The 20,232-nt window shown below is 49.1% G+C and overlaps 1 protein-coding gene across 1 annotated transcript in view; it reads left to right on the top strand.

The window, feature by feature from the left end:
* Positions 1-1,229: 1,229 nt before the first annotated feature.
* LOC144497309 (5'-AMP-activated protein kinase subunit beta-2-like) overlaps positions 1,230-20,232 on the top strand; it is a 39,909-nt gene continuing 20,906 nt past the window's right edge. Inside the window, exons 1-4 of the mRNA XM_078218379.1 lie at positions 1,230-1,421; positions 7,209-7,455; positions 13,214-13,380; positions 16,025-16,118. Of these exons, the coding sequence (XP_078074505.1) occupies positions 7,288-7,455; positions 13,214-13,380; positions 16,025-16,118 (429 nt within the window). The 5' untranslated portion in view covers positions 1,230-1,421; positions 7,209-7,287. The remainder of the gene's footprint in view (positions 1,422-7,208; positions 7,456-13,213; positions 13,381-16,024; positions 16,119-20,232) is intronic.

Below are 20,232 nucleotides of genomic sequence, written 5' to 3'. Positions count from 1 at the left end.
AGGGGGATCGGGGGAGGGGGGGGAGAGGGGGCGGGGAGGGGGGGGAGAGGGGGCGGGGAGGGGGGGGAGAGGGGGCGGGGAGGGGGGGGAGAGGGGGCGGGGAGGGGGGGAGAGGGGGCGGGGAGGGGGGAGAGGGGGCGGGGAGGGGGGAGAGGGGGCGGGGAGGGGGGGAGAGGGGGCGGGGAGGGGGGAGAGGGGGCGGGGAGGGGGGAGAGGGGGCGGGGAGGGGGGAGAGGGGGCGGGGAGGGGGGAGAGGGGGCGGGGAGGGGGGAGAGGGGGCGGGGAGGGGGGAGAGGGGGCGGGGAGGGGGGAGAGGGAGCGGGGATGGGGGGAGAGGGGGCGGGGATGGGGGCGGGGATGGGGGAGAGGGGGCGGGGATGGGGGGGAGAGGGGGCAGGGATGGGGGGGAGAGGGGGCGGGGATGGGGGGAGAGGGGGATGGGGGGAGAGGGGGAAGAGGGGGAGGGGGGGGAGAGGGGGAGGGGGGGGAGATGGGGGGGGAGAGGGGGAGGGGGGGGAGATGGGGGGGGAGAGGGGGAGGGGGGGAGATGGGGGGGGAGAGGGGGGGAGGGGGGGGAGAGGGGGATGGGGGGGGAGGGGGATCGGGGAGGGGGGGAGGGGGATCGGGGAGGGGGGGGAGAGGGGGCGGGGAGGGGGGGAGAGGGGGCGGGGAGGGGGGGAGAGGGGGCGGGGAGGGGGGGAGAGGGGGCGGGGAGGGGGGAGAGGGGGCGGGGAGGGGGGGAGAGGGGCGGGGAGGGGGGGAGAGGGGGCGGGGAGGGGGGGAGAGGGGGCGGGGAGGGGGGAGAGGGGGCGGGGAGGGGGGGAGAGGGGGCGGGGAGGGGGGAGAGGGGGCGGGGAGGGGGGAGAGGGGGCGGGGAGGGGGGAGAGGGAGCGGGGATGGGGGGAGAGGGGGCGGGGATGGGGGAGAGGGGGCGGGGATGGGGGGGAGAGGGGGCAGGGATGGGGGGGGGGAGGGGGCGGGGATGGGGGGGAGAGGGGGCGGGGATGGGGGGGAGAGGGGGCGGGGATGGGGGGGAGAGGGGGATGGGGGGAGAGGGGGGGGGTAGAGGGGGATGGGGGGAGGGGGATCGGGGGGGGGGGAGGAAGATCGGGGAGGGGGATCGGGGGATGGGGGGGAGGGGGATCGGCGGGGGGGGGGTGGGGGATCGGCGGGGGGGGGGGATCGGCGGGGGGGCGGAGAGGGGGATCGGCGGGGGGGCGGAGAGGGGGATCGGCGGCGGGGGCGGGAGGCTGCTGCTGGAGTGTGTTGAATCAGAAGCGCGCGAGCGGGCACGGGGCCGCGGAATATGAGGCGCGCGCAGCTGTTGATGGATGGCCGGAGCGCGAGCTGGAGCGGTTACGCTGGCGGGTGGAGGAGAGACGGAGAAAGCCGGAGCAACAGGTCCGCCGCTTCACTTCAAGGTAATAACGTCCTGCACTTCCCAGGCACTGAACAAGAAGGGTAGGCCGTGGACAAATCTGTTGTCACCGTCTTCAGTGTGCCATTTCCTATTCTGGTCTCCCAGAGCGGGTGGGTTGTTGGAGCTAAATTTAGTGTTGGCTTTAAAGAGGCCTCGTTTCTCCTGCTCAGATATGGTTGTCGGCGTTTGCAGCATTTTAACAGTGAGTAATACCGAGTCAGTGACCTTTCACTGTGCTTGCAGGAGAAATTCTGATTTGGCTGCTGCAGCAGCATTCTTTTATTGTTTGGTTCATTGCACTTGGACGTGCATGTTTTATAAATATAAGTTATCCACGTATTTAGTGTATCGGAACCACGCAAATGCAACGATTTGAATTTCTACAGTTGTGCGCCATGCAAATGTTAACTTTGTAAGGGTCCAATTTAAAGCAGCTTTCCTCCTGCACCCGTTGTACATGGGCGGGGGGGGGGGGGGGTGTCTGCTTTATTTTTGTCGGGACACTGCGTATTCTAGTCACTGCAAATAAACACCAGAATGGGGAAGGAATGTCAATCGCAAGTTGACTTCAAGTAATCAATACCTAAGCACTGTTTTGTGGACAGAAGTGGGGACAACGACGGGAGTTGTACAAGAGGTAATTTGATTTTGATGTGAATTGGGCTTGGTTTCTGTAAACGGATGAGGTTAGGTCAGTGCTTGTTTTCCAATGCGATTCTATTTTAACACCTGAAACTAAACGTGGTCCCAGACGCCAGAAAAAAATGGACAGTCACAATGCAAGCATGGTAACATTTAGTATATAATTAAAGCTTGTACATTATAGATCAACATATACGAATACGTCATATAAATATGAAAATCTGTGTTTTTAAAGCATATAAAAATGTTATTTCGGCTAAATTCTCCACATTCCCTGTTGACAGAAAACTCGACTGCTCCACCAACAGACATATTGTAATCAGCCCCTCTTCCCTCACATGCACACACACACGCTCCTCTTCCCAACAACTTCCCTCCCCAGCAGCCCCTCATATGAAAACCCCTCTCCTCACTCAGCAGCCGACCTTTCCAACCACTTCTGCCCCATTCACGCTCACTCCCCATCCTCTCTCCCCAACCTTCCTTCTGCTAGTGTCTGCAAAACAGTCGCAATTCTGGGGTAAGAAATAAACTTCAAACTTGTACATCAAGTTTATTTCTTAGTGTCACAAGTAGGCTTACATTAACACTGCAATAAAGTTACTGTGAAAATCACCGAGTGGCCACATTCCGGCACCTGTTTGGGTACATTGAGGGAGAATTGAGCATGGCCAATGCACCTAACTAGCACATCTTTCGGACTGTGGGAGGCACCCGGAGGAAACCCGGGCAGACATGGGCAGAAAGTGACCCAAGTGGGGAATCAAATTCGGGTCCCTGGCGCTGTGAGGCAGCAGTGCTAACCACTGTGCCACCCACACAGGAACAGAAACACAGTCAAACATGAAGACACCATCCATCTTGCCAACTCAGCTGTGTGATTCCCCAATTTTTCCCACACTGTTAGTGACGGAATTACACTGCTGTGCCAAGTTGGTGCACAAACATCCTGAGCCCACTTGAACTGACTGGGCTCACCGACTCCCTGTTTGGTTTGGTAGAAATGACCCAGTGTGTCCGTGGCTGTCTTGTCAATGCCTCCAAATTGGTTGCCTCCTCTCCTTGGTCACCTTTGCTGCCTTGGAGGAGGGACAGCTTCTGACTTCATACAGGGTCACAATCCACAGTCTGGGAACCCTGGAGCTGGATAGAAGGAATGCATATGTTCATGTGTGCTGAAATTTGTTGATGAAATACACAAGCGAATTGTATGTGATAGTTACAGTTGGATAGCTTGATAATACTTACTCCAAATCTGGTTTCTGTAGTTCAATGATCGTTGGTGGTATTTCAGTGATTTGAGTAGATCTAGTATATATTTGATTATGTGCGCTTTTATGGAAGTTTGCACCTCCACAAACTCCAGATGTAACTGAAATAATGTTATCACTTGAACATAATTCTTCATTAAATGCTCTCTTTAAAACAAGAATACTTGCTTAAGATGTATTTGCTGATTGTTGGCACCCAGTCTTGCATTAACCACAAATTCATAAGAAATCATAGAAACCCTACAGCACAGAAAGAGGCCATTTGGCCCATCGAGTCTGCACCGACCACAATCCCACCCAGGCCCTACCCCCATATCCCTACATATTTACCCACTAATCCCTCTAATTTACACATCTCAGGACACTAAGGGCAATTTTAGCATGGCCAATCAACCTAACCCGCACATCTTTGGACTGTGGGAGGAAACCGGAGCACCCGGAGAAAACCCACGCAGACACGAGGAGAATGTGCAAACTCCACCCAGACAATGACCCAAGCCGGGAATCGAACCCAGGTCCCTGGAGCTGTGAAGCAGCAGTGCTAACCACTGTGCTACCGTGCCGCTCAGTTCCTCCAGTTAAATAGTGGGAATTCCTCCAGTTAAATAGTGGGAAGACTGAAGGCATCATATTCAGCCCCCGCTACAACTCTTGTTTTCTTGTTACCAATTCCAACTTCCTCCCCTGGCTATTGTTTTGGGCCAAGCCAGACTGTTGGCAATCTAGTTGTCTCATTCCATCCCAAGCTAGGCTTTTGACCATCAGAAAGACCTCCTCCATAACGTTCTGCCTTAGACTATTTACAATGGAAACCTTTGTCCATGTTTTTGTCGCCTCCAGGTTCAACTATTCCAATTTCCTCCTGGCTAGTCTCCCATTTTCTGCCCTTTGCAAACATGAGCTGTTCCAAAATGATGTTGCCTGTATCCATTGCCACATTCAAGTCAGTTTGCTCACTTGAGCCTGGCATGCTGTAGTATACTTACTTGCTTCAGGTTCCCCAATCCTCCTGTTTAAATCTCAGAATGACAGTGTCATTCCCTATTTCTGTTACCTGCTTCGAAAACCTGCCCCACATTTCAAAAAGCTCTGCAAACTTTAACTCAAGGCTTTGGTAAATTGTTCCCCAGCTTTTGCCCAACCATTGACAATCTCTCTCTTTAAATCCCATGTCTAACCAAACTTTTGGCTACTTCTCATATTTCCTTTGATGCAGTATCCATTTTTAAATGAATATGCCTTTTGAAGCCTCTTGATATTTTTCCTGTGCTAACCTTACTATATAAATGAAAGTACTGTTGACTGTAAACTATCTTTCCCTTTCAAAGGGAGAGAACTGTGTTGAATCAAAGCTGTCAGTATTTCTTGTAATGGCATTTGCTACCAAATAAACCTGTTGGACTTTAACCTGGTGTTGTTAAAACTCTTACAATATTTCTTGTTAGCAGCACTGTAATTCTGCCATTGTTTCACATTGTATGTGTATAGTTTTTCTTTTTGTATTTTAGTAATACAATAAAATATGTAAATAATCAAAGTAATTCTCCACTCATACAATGCATTTTTCTTGCTGAGGATTTTTTTTCTTTTGCCTTTATCTTCAATTACAATATGTTGTGTTGAATCTTACAGCACAGTAGCATATTAATTGGCATAGTTAAATGAGGAAGCAAAGCTTGTTTTGTTCTCTGATCAGGTGATTGGTGAATGATATACAGATCTATTCAGATTAACATTGTGATGCACATGAAAGTAAGGTAATGCAATGTATCCAGGTTTGCTGACAATACAAAGCTAGGTAGGAAACTAAGCTATGAGGAGTGTTGGCTGCAGGTAATGTAATGTAATGTTGGAAATGTGAAACTTTGGTATGAAAAATAGAAAAACAGAATTTTGTTAAAAATAGGAAATTAGTAAATGTTGGCATGTGAGGTATAGTGGGGGCGCAGCAAAAGATCAGTAGATTGATGTGCCTGAGGCTGGAGGGATGTCCTATGAGCTGAGATTAAGTAGAACGGGACTGTATTCTCCAAAGTTTAAAAGAATGAGAGGGGTGCTCAGTTAAACTTTTAAAATTCAGTGAAGGCTTGACAAAGTAGATGCTGAGAATCTGTGTTTCCCCTAACTGAAGAGTCTTAAAGTAGGATCATGGTATCAGAATAATGATTCGGTGGCATAGCGAAAGTATCGCTGGACTCGTAATCTGGCGACCCAAGCTAATTGTATGGGTCATGAATTCAAATCCTATCATGGCAGTTGGTGGAATTTAAATTTGATTAATGAGTCTTGAATATAAAGCTGGGCTTAGTGATGGTGGCCATGAAACTATCATTGATTGTTGTAAAAACCCATCTGGTTCTTTTAGGGAAGGAAATCTGTCATCCTTTCCGGGTCTGGCATACATATGAGTGTAGACCCACAGCAACGTGGTCGACTTTGAAAGCCATTCAGTTAAAGGGCAATTAGAGATCAGCATTAAATGCTGGCTTTGCCAGCAACACCCATATCCCATGAAAAAATAAAGAAAAAAGCCAACCATTTTGGACAGTGATAAAGGGAAATTTCTTCACTCAAGAGGCTTGTAAATCTTAAGAATTCCCTACCACAGTGGGCAATGGGTGCTCAGTTGCTGACTTGCGAATCATCCACTCCTCCCATTTCTTATCTTATGTATCTATGAGAAGAACACCAAATACCTGGATAACATTCAGACTGGTGCTGATGAGTGACAAGTAACATTTGTGCAACATAAATGTTAGGCAATGACGAAACAATCTAATAATTTCTTCTTGACATTTCCATTGTTGAATCACCTACTGCCAGCATCCTCTGGGTTACCATTGACCAGTAACTTAATTGGATCAGCCATGTAAATATTGTGGCTACAAGAGCAGGTTAGATGCTGGGAATTCTGCAGGCAGTAAAAAATCCCTGAATCCCCAAAGCCTATCCACCATAGACTGGACACAGGTCAGGAGTGAGTCTCTACTTGTCTGTGCAGCTCCAACAATACTCAAGAAACTTGACACAATTTTAGACGAAGTAGCTCATTTGACCAACACCCCAACCACTACCTTAAACATTCACTTCCTCCATCACCAAAGCACTGTGGTTGCATTTTACACCAACTACAGCATACACTGCAATAAGTCATCAAGCCTCTTTCAACAGTGACTTCCAAACCTGAAGCCTCTACCACCTAGAAGAACAAGGACAACTTATAGATGGGAATACTATCATCTGCAAGTTCACCTTGAAACCATATTGGAACTATATCAATGTTTCTTCGCTGTCACCTTGTCAAAAACCTTTTTAACAGCGTTGTGAATGAACCTACACTACATAGTCTGCCGCAGTTCAAGAAGGTGGCTCACTACCACTTTATCAAAGACCATTAGGGATGGACAACATGTGCAGATCTAATCAATGACACTTGTACCCCTTGAAAGAATATTTAAAAATGTAGAAATAGCTATATCTAGCTGATTCAAATTATTGCCCTCTATTGGTCCTGAGTTTTTATCTTTTTTTGCCTATCCTAGGATATTAAGTATCTATTATTGGGTAAGGGCTGCTTAATCAGGATGTCTCAAACATCACAACTGCATGGGGCAGGCATGATAAAAGAGTTGGTCTTTTTCTGCTCGTTTTGCTTGTTTGTATCTATATGCCTATATTTTGATGATCACAAATAGTCAAAAATTAGTCTTTGCAAATGGTGCCCAGCTTTAACAAATGGGCCTCAACTGATAATACAAGTTTAAATATTTGCACAAATGCACTAGCCTGAATGTTATCCAGGGTATTTGGTGTTCTCTGTTAAATGGTAAAAGTATTTTTCTAGTTCCATAAAATATACATTTTTTTAATTTCAGATACTCAGACAAGAGATTGTGGAGCTATCTTTTTAAAAAAAACTTTTGTCAGTAATATAGTACGAATATTATCAGGACAATGGGAAACACCAGCAGTGACCGCATGGGAGCAGATCGCCATGGAGGACAGAAATCCCAACGTACTGACAGCATGGGATCTTCTCAGTCATCAAAAGAGAATGAGCGCCCCAAAATCATGGTGGACAGCACTGATGATCCCAACATCTTTCACACACGAGATTCAAAGGTACGGTATAAAGCTATGCTTTTTATTTCTAGCCTAGTGGATATATAAATTCCTTCATTTTAAGAAGAAATTGGTTGTAAACTGTCTATTGAAAATGGTGATTTCCTGAACTAAACGCTTTTTAACTACCAAGTTCAAATGATCCTTAGAGACATCAAGATGAAAACCTTGTCTTAGTGGTAGTCTCCTCTATTTAAAGAGATCATAGATTCAAGCCCCATTCCAAAGACTTGAGCACATAATCTAACCTGACACTTCATGATGGTACCGTCTTTCAGATGAAACTTTGAACCGAGGCCTTGATTCCCCCCTTCAGATGTGGCATTTTTTAAAGAACAAGATGTCCACCTGGTACCTGGTATTCCTCATCCAACACCACTAAAACAGATTATCATTGTTTACAGGACCTTTCTGTGAATGTCCTACATTACAACAATGGTTAAATTTTTAAAGTACTTCGATGTAGAGCATTTGCTGCTTTTGCTCCTTGCTCTTTGAAAAGTGCCCTGGATCTTTTTATGTCCACCTGAGAATATGCAAGGTACTATATAAATGCAATTTTTTCTTTTTTTTATATTGACTACGAATTATTAGGTAAAGGGGTTTAAATATTATTTTGATGCAATATGCTATGTGGTTATATTGAGCCTTGTAGACCAGGAAGGTGCCAGGTTAAACGCCAGGTTAAACCTGTGCTGAGTTAATTAGCCTCAGCATGGTGCTATGGGGGTTGCTACAATTGGTGTTTGTGTCCTATGCTAGTGAGTTTAAAATAACTCAGACCTTTGTGCTAGATTGCAACCCATCGATCCTGCTGGAAACATGTGACTATGGATACCCAGTGAGGGTGCGATCAGCTTACTTTGGTGGTGCTCACATTCAAACAAGTGTCTTGGTTCAGCACATATAACAACTGCTTGGACAATTTGCAATGAATGTCCATGGAATTGTAACATAGTAAGAGTTACTGATAGTTTAACTTGTACAACTTGAGGAACAATGGAATTTTTAAAAAACTGAACTGACTTTAATGTAAATAATAAAAAGAACATGAAAAACAATGTTTATAATAACAATCTGTTGTACATTCTAGCAAGTGTCCTATTTGTAAAATGATGGTTATGAATAGAAGGAAGACTGAATGATAGAAAGCAGAGAGTATGGGTAAATGGATTGGGTCTGCCCTGAAAGCTGGTTACTGAGAGTGTTTTAACGGTTAATTTCTATCTAAAAGGTCTATTTTTTTTTAAATTAGCAATTAATTAAAAGTCTTTTTTTTGCCTATCCTAGGATATTAAATATCTATTATTGGGTAAAAGCTATCTAATCATATCTCGAGCTTTGCAACTGCATAGGGCAGTCTTGATATATTAGTTGGTCATTTTCTGCTTGTTTGCATCTACGTGTCTATATTTTTGTAATCACGGACAATTTTTAACTGCTAAAACTTAAGAGAAGTTTCTAGGCTTGAAACGGGTTTACAAGCTCTCTGAAAGCTGCTGTAGCTAGATAATTAGGTAGCTAGCTTAAACTGGTTTTCAGCAGCTTGAATAAGTTGTTTTTCAGGGAGTGTAAAAACAGGCCGCCTTCAGTGCTGCTTTATCTGCGCTGGATACACATAGTGTAAAGTGGGACTTTAGTGAGTGAGGGATTTTGGTTAGGGATGTGCTCCTTTTATTTTTCTACCTTTTCATAACCTCCAATAGCTATCTCCTACTGCAATACAAGAGAATAAATTTATTGGTGGGTAACAGATAGTACAGGAGCCCCTTGAGTCTATCTTGCTTGCTATTTAGTTTTCCATTTTGGATATTGGAGGGTTCTCAAGGGAGTGCAGCCAGAGCCAAGTCTGAGACACCATGAGTAGCTCAGCTGCACAGGAGGGAAGGGATAAGAGTGGAAGAGCAATGGTGATAGGTGATTTGATAGCCAGAGGATCAGACAGGCGTTTCTGCAGCAATAAATGTGACTCCAGGATGGTGTGTTGCCTCCTAGTGCCAGGGTCAAGGATGTCCTGGAGTGGCTGCAGGGCATCCTTCTGGGGGAGGTGAACAGCCAAAGGTTGTGGTTCACATTGGTATTAATGATATAAGTAGGAAGAAGTCCTGAAAGCAGACTTTAAGGAGTTAGGAGGGAAATTAAAAAGCAGCACCTCAAGAATAGTAATCTCAGGATTATTCCCAGTGCCAAAAGTGTTAGTGAGCCATAGGCATAGGAGGATTGATTGATTGAACACATGGCTGGAGAATTGGCGTAGGAAGGAGGGCATCCGATTTCTATGGTAATGGGACCAGTTCTGGGGCAAGTAGGACCTATACAAAATGGACAGGTTACCCTTTAATTGGACTGGACAAATCTACTCAGTGAATTTAGCTAATGCTGTTGGGGAGGGTTTAAACTAGATTGCCAGCAGGATGGAAACCTGAAGGGTAGCTCAAATTTGAAATAAGTAAAGCTGGTAATGGGAAGTAGAGAAGTAGAAAGTGAAATTACAAGACGGGGGAAATAAAGGTGAGCATCCACTAAGCTTAGAATATGGAATTATGTCAAAAAGACAATTAAGGACTCCACCTGAATCCATGCAGCATTCGCAACATGTCAAATGATTTAAAGGCCCAAATAGAGATAAATTGGTATATTCTAATTGCCATTATGGAAACATGGCTACAGGGTGACAAAGGCTAGGAATTGAATATTTAAGGGTATTTGACATGTAGAAAGGACAGGCAAAAAAAAGGTGGCATTGCACTGATAACTATGGAATCAGTACATTACTAAGGGAGGACCTTGGATCGGAAGAACATAATGTGGAATTTGGGTGGAGCAAGGGGCAGAAAACATTGGTAAAAATTGTTATAAGCCACCAAATTGTAGTGGTAATGTAGGGCATGGTATTATTCATGAAATCAGAGAAGCATGTGGCATGGATAATACAGTACTCATGGATGACTTAAATCTGCATAAAAATGAGCACTAATGCTGTGGAGGATGAGTTTCTGTAGTGTGTTCGGGATGGTTTTCTGGAGTAGTATGTTGATGAACCGACTAGACAACAGGTTATTTTCGATCTAATATTATGTAACAAAAAGAGCTCATTAATAATCTTGTTGTAAAAAACTTAGAGATGGGTCACTAAAATATAAAATTTTACATTATGTTTGAAAGTGAGGTAATTCAATCTGAAGTCAGGTTGTTAAATTTTAACAAAGAAAATTATGAAAGTATGAGACTCAAATTGGCTGTGGTGGATTTGGAAAATACGCAAAGTTTTGATGGTACATGGGCAATGCAATTGTATTGGAGAAATTAATGGGATTGAATGTTGATAAGTCCCAGAACGTGATATTCTATATCGTGAGTTTCAAAAGTGGTAGCTATGGAGATAGCAGATGCATTGATGATCATCTTCCAAAATAGATTCTGGAATGGTTCCTGCAGATTGGAAGGTAACAAATGTCACATCACTATTTAAGAAGAGAGGGAGTGTGAATTATAGACCTGTTAGCCCTACATCAGCAGTATGGAAACTGCTAGCGTTTATTAGAAAGGATGTGATAAATGGACACTTGGATAATAATGATCTGATTGGGCATATTTGATGTGGATTTATGAGCACAGTAAGAAGTCTCACAACACCAGGTTAAAGTCGAACAGGTTTATTTGGTAATCATGAGCTTTCGGAGTGCTGCTCCTTCATCAGGTGAATGGAGGGGTGGTTTCACAAACACGGCATATATAGACAGAGACACAATTGCAATGAGTTGGAATGAGAGTCATTACAGGTAATCAAGTCTTTACAGGTACAGACAGTGTGAATGGAGAGAGGGATAATCACAGGTTAAAGAGTTGTGAAAACTGAAAGCCAAGTTCCGCATGCATGAGGACGGCCTCAACCGGGATCTTGGGTTCATGTCGCATTACATGTAACCCCCACCATTTGGCCTGGGCTTGCAAAATCCTACTAACGGTCCTGGCTTGAGACAATTCACACCTCTTTAATTGTGATTACCCCTTTCTCCACTCGCACTGTCTGTACCTTGTAAAGACTTGATTACCTGTAAAGACTTGCATTTCAACCATTATCTTGCAGTTGTGTATCTGTTTATATATGCAGTGTTTGTGAACCTACCTCTCCACACACCTGATGAAGGAGCAGCGCTCCGAAAGCTTGTGATTCCAAATAAACCTGTTGGACTTTAACCTGGTATTGTGAAACTTCTTACTGTGCCCACTCCAGTCCAATGCCGGCATCTCCACATCACTGATTTATGAATGGGAAATCATGTTTGGCAAACCTGTTGGAGTTTTTTGAGGATATTGCTAATGAAATTGATAAAGCGGAGCCAGGAGATAGATTTTCAGGAGGCTTTTGATAAAGTTTTAAATTTATTATTGTCACAAGTAGGCTTACATTAATACTGCAATGAAGTTACTGTGAAAATCCCTTGGTCGTCACACTCCAGCTGTTTGGGTACACCTGAGGGAGAATTTAGCATGGTCAGTGCACCTAACCAGCATGCCTTTCGGATTGTGGGAGGAAACCGGAGCACCCAGAGGAAACCCATGCAGACTCCGCAAAGACAGTGACTCAAGCTGGGAATTGAACCTGGATCTCTGGCGCCGTGAGGCAGCAGTGCTAAGCACTGTGCCACCATGCTGTCCCAGGAGGCTGGTTAGCAAAACTAAAGCACATGGGATAGGAAGTTATGGATTAAAAATTGACAAAGGGCAGAAAACAGAGCAGGAATAAAGGGGTCGTTCACGCATTGGCAGGCTGACAAATGGGATACTGCAAGGATCAGTACTTGTTGCTTTTGTAATGAACTAACAGAGACATGATGTGCTGAATGGACTCATCGGCTGCAACTATTATATGAATTATTCTGTGATGATAAAATCTCCTTATCCTTTGTATAATAGCTAACATCACACTGTTGACAAACAGTCTTGCCTAATGCCCCAAAAAGAGAGTCCATAGCTTTACTGCTATTGTACAACTGTATAGAAGAAAAAAATGTCGAAGCTTTTCTTGGCCTTCACCAATCAAGGCCAAGTTGTCTGCTTTAAATTTCAAATAACGCTTGACAGTTATCTGTCAATCACCATCAGTTCTCCGTGGCAATGTCTCTACCAGAGTCCACTTGCCAATCAATCAACATTTTCTTCTCGTACATTATAAATTGCTGTTTTTCCCTTATACTGGTATTCTTTTTTTAATTCATTTGTGAGACATGGGTTTCGCTGGCTGGCCAGCATTTATTGTCCATCCCTAGTTGCCTTTGAAACTGAGTGGTTTGCTAAGCCATTTCTGGGGGCAGTTGAGGGTCAACCACATTGCTGTGGCTCTGGAGTCGCATGTAGACCAGACCAGGTAAGGACAGCAGATTTCCTTCCTTAAAGGACATTAGTGAATCAGATGAGTTTTTCTGACAATCTACAATGGTTTCATGGTCATCAGTAGATTCTTAATTCCAGATTTTTAAAAAATTGAATTCAAATTCCACCATTTGCTATGGCGGGATTCAAACCCAGGTCCCCAGAACATTAACTGAGTTTCTGGATTAATAGTCTAGCGGTCTAGCGATAACACCACTAGACTGTCGTCTCCCCTATTCTTGCGAAGTGTCCTGATGAAAAGCTTTGACATGAAGTTCTGTACTACCAAACAACTATGGAAATTATATTTTAAAGTATTATTTACTTTTACGTGTGACTTTCTTCCAGTGTTATCATCTCAACTTGTAATTTGATATTTTAGGTTCTCACTGATAAAGAATTTGTGTCCTGGCAACCTGACATGGATGAATCTGTAAAATTGTCTAAGCAAGCTCGCCCTACAGTCATTCGCTGGATAGGTGGAGGAAAAGAAGTGTTCATCTCTGGATCTTTCAATAACTGGCACACCAAGATCCCACTTATTAAAAGGTAAGTATGTGCAGTCTAAAACTAGCTGAGAATCCATCTAGTAATAGAAAAACATTCAGATTCTCGTGCAGGAGGGAAGATTTCAATCTCAAAGCTCTATTAATTTTACCTTTAGTTTTAATGGATCAGACCTCTGGCTAATTTGGAAATCCATCAACATTTTTGAATCTCCAAACAAAATTATTGAGAAACTCATATAAATAGCGTTTTCATTTGCATGTTCACATATCTAACCTGCAAACAACTCCCTCCAGCCTACCATCGCAAATCTTTCAAAGAACAGATTTTGGCAAAGTGTAAAAGTAACAGGGTTATTATGGTGGGAGATTTTAACTTCCCCTATATTGACTGGGACTCACTTAATGCTTTGGGCGTGGATGGAGCAGAGTTTGTAAGGAGCATCCAGGAGGGCTTCTTGAAGCAGTATGTAAATAGTCCAGCTAGGGAAGGGGTTGTACTGGACCTGGTATTGGGGAATGAGCCTGGCCAAGTGGTCGACATTTCAGTAGGGGAGCAGTTCGGGAACGGTGACCACAATTCAGTAAGCTTTAAGGTACTGATGGATAAAGATAAAGTGTAATCCTCAAGTTAAGGTGCTAAATTGGGGGAAGGCTGATTACAACAATATTAGGCAGGAACTGGAGAATGTAGATTGGGGGCAAATGTTTGAGGGAAAATCAACATCTGGCATGTGAGAGGCTTTCAAGTGTAAGCTGATAGGGATTCAGGATCGGCACATTCCGGTAAGGATGAGGGATAAGTATGGCAAGTTTTGGGAACCTTGGATAATGAGAGATATTGTGAGACTCGTCAAAGAGAAAAAGGAAGCATTTGTCAAAACTAGGAGACTGGGAACACACGAAGCAAGTGTGGAATACAAGGAAAGTAGAAAGAAATTTAAGCAAGGAGTAAGGAGGGCTAAAAGGGGTCACGAAAAACCATTGGCCAGCAGGATTAAAGAAAATCCCAAGGCTTTTTATATAAAGAGCAAGAGGGTTGGCCCACTCGAGGACAGGGGAGGGAATCTATGCATGGAGCCAGAGGAAATGGGTGAAGTATTAAATGAGTACTTTGTGTCAGTATTCACCAAAGAGAAGGACTTGGTGGATGATGAGTCTGGGGAAGGATGTGTAGATAGTTTGAGTCATGTTGAGATCAAAAAGGAAGAGGTTTTGGGGTTCTTGAAAAACATTAAGGTAGACAAATCCCCAGGACCTGATGGGATATACCCCAGAATTCTGAGAGAGGCCAGGGAGGAAATTGCTGGGGCCTTGAGAGAAATCTTTGTATCCTCACTGGCTACAGGTGAGGTGATGTGGAGATGCCGGCGTTGGACTGGGGTGAACACAGTAAGAGTTTTAACAACACCAGGTTAAAGTCCAACAGGTTTATTTGGTAGCAAATACCATTAGTTTTCGGAGCACTGCTCCTTCGTCAGATGTTCTTTGTTAAATTTATAGATTGGTCAACTAGTGCAAAAACATAACACATTGGGCTTTTGTTAATTAGTATGTGGGTAGAGCTGAGTGCAGCTGTCCACTTAAAAGTAAGACGATATGCGTTGCTCTATTAATTGCTTGTAGATAACTCTGTTTGGAAAAAAATGATTGTTTCCTTAGACAATGTATGCAAACTTCCTACTTCAATAACACCAGACTTATTAACTGTAACATCAATTTTATCAACCCAACAAGATGTGTCCCACCAGCGAAGCTTTTCTGTATTGATGCACCTTTGCTTTGTCCTAGAGTTAGACTGGTTCTGTTGAATCAATTAAATGAAAAGCAGCTCTTACATTTTTGTTTTCCGATTTAAATGAGAGTCAGCCTGTCTCCAGAGGCAGCACAGGTTGGCAATAAACCTGGCAACTGCTGACAGTTAGATTTCTTCACATAATTTAATCACCAGCTCCATGTTATAGTGATGAGACAGAATTCCATGTGTGTAAAAACCCATGTATTGTAATAATACCTATCAAAATAATGCAGGGGAAAAGTAATTTAAGGAATCTAAAATGATTTGGTTGATTTAATATCAGTCAGAATTGAGGACTTGTTTTATATACTGACTGTTTTATTTTCCGCAATTTTATTTATTATGAGCTGTATGTTGTTTTTGGCTTTAACCAAATGGTCTGTCCAGTTGTAATTTCCCATTAATGTGGAAAGGTCTAGGGGGCATGTTGGGCTGGCTGCTATTTTTGTGCATGTTCCAGTGGTAAATGTGCATTATATATTTGGTACTAGTACATTTTCTTCATCAGATCAAGTTTTAATCATTAAGTGTGGGCTTGCATGTGGAAACTTGCATTTTCCATTCAGCATGAGTAAAATGTATTTGCAAGGAAATGTAGCATTGTGCTCCAAGGTTTCTTATTACTTGCTGCTTACTCCACAGATTTGGATTTGAAGCTGCCTTCCCCCTTCAAGGTGTAGTCTGGGAGTAAAACATGATGAAAATTGTCCACTGTGTGCCACAGAGGCCAATGTTGAGAAATGGAATGGTGTTTTCTCTGCTCAAAACTCTCTGTAGGAGAGTTGATGTTTTAATGACCTGAAAGAAGTTTTAAAAAAGTACCAGGAAACCATATTTTGATAATCGTGCACTGGAGAGTAAACTTAGCATTTCTATTTTTTTTCTACAGCCATAATGATTTTATTGCTATTCTTGAACTACCAGAAGGAGAGCATCAATACAAGTTCTTTGTAGATGGGCAGTGGGCTCATGATCCTTCAGAGGTAGGCGCTCTTAATTGTTCTAAGCACAGAACTTTATAAAACTCATTATACCGCACATTACAAGTATAAGGGGAAAAAGCAAAATAGTGACAAGTACTCATATTATGTACATATTATAGATTAGACATTTATTTCGTGTCAGTTCTCTGTGAACCTTGAGGAAAGTCAGAAGGATACTTGATCATGCCACAGGCATCCATGCACTTCTGACATGGGGCTCTGTATAGCATCAAGTAGGAAGTGAAATGGAATTTTACCTGCCCGACAGTGAGGCCAGGAGTAGTAATCTTGGTACTACCAGTTGAAACCCACAAAGTGCATCACTTGACTCTTCTTTGGATTAAATTTGATTTGCCCAATTCCTCCCTATCTGTGCCTGTTGCAGGTGTTTCATATTATCCTCACTTTTGCTGCACTTTCAAGTTTGGTATTATTGGCACATTTTGAAACTTTACTCTGCATTCCAATATCTAAATCATTTACCCTCTGCTCTCATCTCCCCCTCCACAATTTTATTTTGGGATCACCAAATTGCTGATTGAACAACCTTCTCCATCTCACCCCCTCAGTCAAACATTTCTCTTCCAATCTCTCTGCATCTGCGTCTTTTGTCACCACGTCCTTAAGCGAGTCTTTGGCCTTGCTCATCTTTTTTTCTTGCAGTCATATCTCCATGAGCCCTTGGCACATACCTCCGTGCTCTCACTCTGTCAGTGCGCACACTCCATCGCACGCTCTCCCTAGCGCGCGAGCTCCATCGCGCTCTCTCCCTAGCGCGCGAGCTCCATCGCGCTCTCTCCCTAGCGCGCGAGCTCCATCGCGCTCTCTCCCTAGCGCGCGAGCTCCATCGCGCTCTCTCCCTAGCGCGCGAGCTCCATCGCGCTCTCTCCCTAGCGCGCGAGCTCCATCGCGCTCTCTCCCTAGCGCGCGAGCTCCATCGCGCTCTCTCCCTAGCGCGCGAGCTCCATCGCGCTCTCTCCCTAGCGCGCGAGCTCCATCGCGCTCTCTCCCTAGCGCGCGAGCTCCATCGCGCTCTCTCCCTAGCGCGCGAGCTCCATCGCGCTCTCTCCCTAGCGCGCGAGCTCCATCGCGCTCTCTCCCTAGCGCGCGAGCTCCATCGCGCTCTCTCCCTAGCGCGCGAGCTCCATCGCGCTCTCTCCCTAGCGCGCGAGCTCCATCGCGCTCTCTCCCTAGCGCGCGAGCTCCATCGCGCTCTCTCCCTAGCGCGCGAGCTCCATCGCGCTCTCTCCCTAGCGCGCGAGCTCCATCGCGCTCTCTCCCTAGCGCGCGAGCTCCATCGCGCTCTCTCCCTAGCGCGCGAGCTCCATCGCGCTCTCTCCCTAGCGCGCGAGCTCCATCGCGCTCTCTCCCTAGCGCGCGAGCTCCATCGCGCTCTCTCCCTAGCGCGCGAGCTCCATCGCGCTCTCTCCCTAGCGCGCGAGCTCCATCGCGCTCTCTCCCTAGCGCGCGAGCTCCATCGCGCTCTCTCCCTAGCGCGCGAGCTCCATCGCGCTCTCTCCCTAGCGCGCGAGCTCCATCGCGCTCTCTCCCTAGCGCGCGAGCTCCATCGCGCTCTCTCCCTAGCGCGCGAGCTCCATCGCGCTCTCTCCCTAGCGCGCGAGCTCCATCGCGCTCTCTCCCTAGCGCGCGAGCTCCATCGCGCTCTCTCCCTAGCGCGCGAGCTCCATCGCGCTCTCTCCCTAGCGCGCGAGCTCCATCGCGCTCTCTCCCTAGCGCGCGAGCTCCATCGCGCGCTCTCCCTAGCGCGCGAGCTCCATCGCGCGCTCTCCCTAGCGCGCGAGCTCCATCGCGCTCTCTCCCTAGCGCGCGAGCTCCATCGCGCTCTCTCCCCAGCGCGCGAGCTCCATCGCGCTCTCTCCCCAGCGCGCGAGCTCCATCGCGCTCTCTCCCCAGCGCGCGAGCTCCATCGCGCTCTCTCCCCAGCGCGCGAGCTCCATCGCGCTCTCTCCCCAGCGCGCGAGCTCCATCGCGCTCTCTCCCCAGCGCGCGAGATCCATCGCGCGCTCTCCCCAGCGCGCGAGCTCCATCGCGCTCTCTCCCCAGCGCGCGAGCTCCATCGCGCTCTCTCCCTAGCGCGCGAGCTCCATCGCGCTCTCTCCCTAGCGCGCGAGCTCCATCGCGCTCTCTCCCTAGCGCGCGAGCTCCATCGCGCTCTCTCCCTAGCGCGCGAGCTCCATCGCGCTCTCTCCCTAGCGCGCGAGCTCCATCGCGCTCTCTCCCTAGCGCGCGAGCTCCATCGCGCTCTCTCCCTAGCGCGCGAGCTCCATCGCGCTCTCTCCCTAGCGCGCGAGCTCCATCGCGCTCTCTCCCTAGCGCGCGAGCTCCATCGCGCTCTCTCCCTAGCGCGCGAGCTCCATCGCGCTCTCTCCCTAGCGCGCGAGCTCCATCGCGCTCTCTCCCTAGCGCGCGAGCTCCATCGCGCTCTCTCCCTAGCGCGCGAGCTCCATCGCGCTCTCTCCCTAGCGCGCGAGCTCCATCGCGCTCTCTCCCTAGCGCGCGAGCTCCATCGCGCTCTCTCCCGAGCGCGCGAGCTCCATCGCGCTCTCTCCCTAGCGCGCGAGCTCCATCGCGCTCTCTCCCGAGCGCGCGAGCTCCATCGCGCTCTCTCCCTAGCGCGCGAGCTCCATCGCGCTCTCTCCCTAGCGCGCGAGCTCCATCGCGCTCTCTCCCTAGCGCGCGAGCTCCATCGCGCTCTCTCCCTAGCGCGCGAGCTCCATCGCGCTCTCTCCCTAGCGCGCGAGCTCCATCGCGCTCTCTCCCTAGCGCGCGAGCTCCATCGCGCTCTCTCCCTAGCGCGCGAGCTCCATCGCGCTCTCTCCCTAGCGCGCGAGCTCCATCGCGCTCTCTCCCTAGCGCGCGAGCTCCATCGCGCTCTCTCCCTAGCGCGCGAGCTCCATCGCGCTCTCTCCCTAGCGCGCGAGCTCCATCGCGCTCTCTCCCTAGCGCGCGAGCTCCATCGCGCTCTCTCCCTAGCGCGCGAGCTCCATCGCGCTCTCTCCCTAGCGCGCGAGCTCCATCGCGCTCTCTCCCTAGCGCGCGAGCTCCATCGCGCTCTCTCCCTAGCGCGCGAGCTCCATCGCGCTCTCTCCCTAGCGCGCGAGCTCCATCGCGCTCTGTCCCGAGCGCGCGAGCTCCAACGCGCTCTCTCCCGAGCGTGCGCGCACTCCGTCCCGCTCCCTCGCCGGCGCGCGCCCGCGCTCCGTCCCGCTCCCTCGCCGGCGCGCGCCCGCGCTCCGTCCCGCTCCCTCGCCGGCGCGCGCCCGCGCTCCGTCCCGCTCCCTCGCCGGCGCGCGCCCGCGCTCCGTCCCGCTCCCTCGCCGGCGCGCGCCCGCGCTCCGTCCCGCTCCCTCGCCGGCGCGCGCCCGCGCTCCGTCCCGCTCCCTCGCCGGCGCGCGCCCGCGCTCCGTCCCGCTCCCTCGCCGGCGCGCGCCCGCGCTCCGTCCCGCTCCCTCGCCGGCGCGCGCCCGCGCTCCGTCCCGCTCCCTCGCCGGCGCGCGCCCGCGCTCCGTCCCGCTCCCTCGCCGGCGCGCGCCCGCGCTCCGTCCCGCTCCCTCGCCGGCGCGCGCCCGCGCTCCGTCCCGCTCCCTCGCCGGCGCGCGCCCGCGCTCCGTCCCGCTCCCTCGCCGGCGCGCGCCCGCGCTCCGTCCCGCTCCCTCGCCGGCGCGCGCCCGCGCTCCGTCCCGCTCCCTCGCCGGCGCGCGCCCGCGCTCCGTCCCGCTCCCTCGCCGGCGCGCGCCCGCGCTCCGTCCCGCTCCCCCGCCGGCGCGCGCCCGCGCTCCGTCCCTCTCCCCCGCCGGCGCGCGCCCGCGCTCCGTCCCGCTCCCTCGCCGGCGCGCGCCCGCGCTCCGTCCCGCTCCCCCGCCGGCGCGCGCCCGCGCTCCGTCCCGCTCCCTCGCCGGCGCGCGCCCGCTCTCCGTCCCGCTCCCCCGCCGGCGCGCGCCCGCGCTCCGTCCCGCTCCCCGCCGGCGCGCGCCGGCGCTCCGTCCCGCTCCCCCGCCGGCGCGCGCCCGCGCTCCGTCCCGCTCCCTCGCCGGCGCGCGCCCGCGCTCGGTCCCGCTCCCCCGCCGGCGCGCGCCCGCGCTCCGTCCCGCTC

This window comes from Mustelus asterias, chromosome 8 (genome assembly GCF_964213995.1).
Source record: "Mustelus asterias chromosome 8, sMusAst1.hap1.1, whole genome shotgun sequence".
Taxonomy (NCBI): domain Eukaryota; kingdom Metazoa; phylum Chordata; class Chondrichthyes; order Carcharhiniformes; family Triakidae; genus Mustelus; species Mustelus asterias.
The sequence above is the reverse complement of the archived record's forward strand: the minus strand, read 5'-3'. Positions and strand labels throughout refer to the sequence as shown.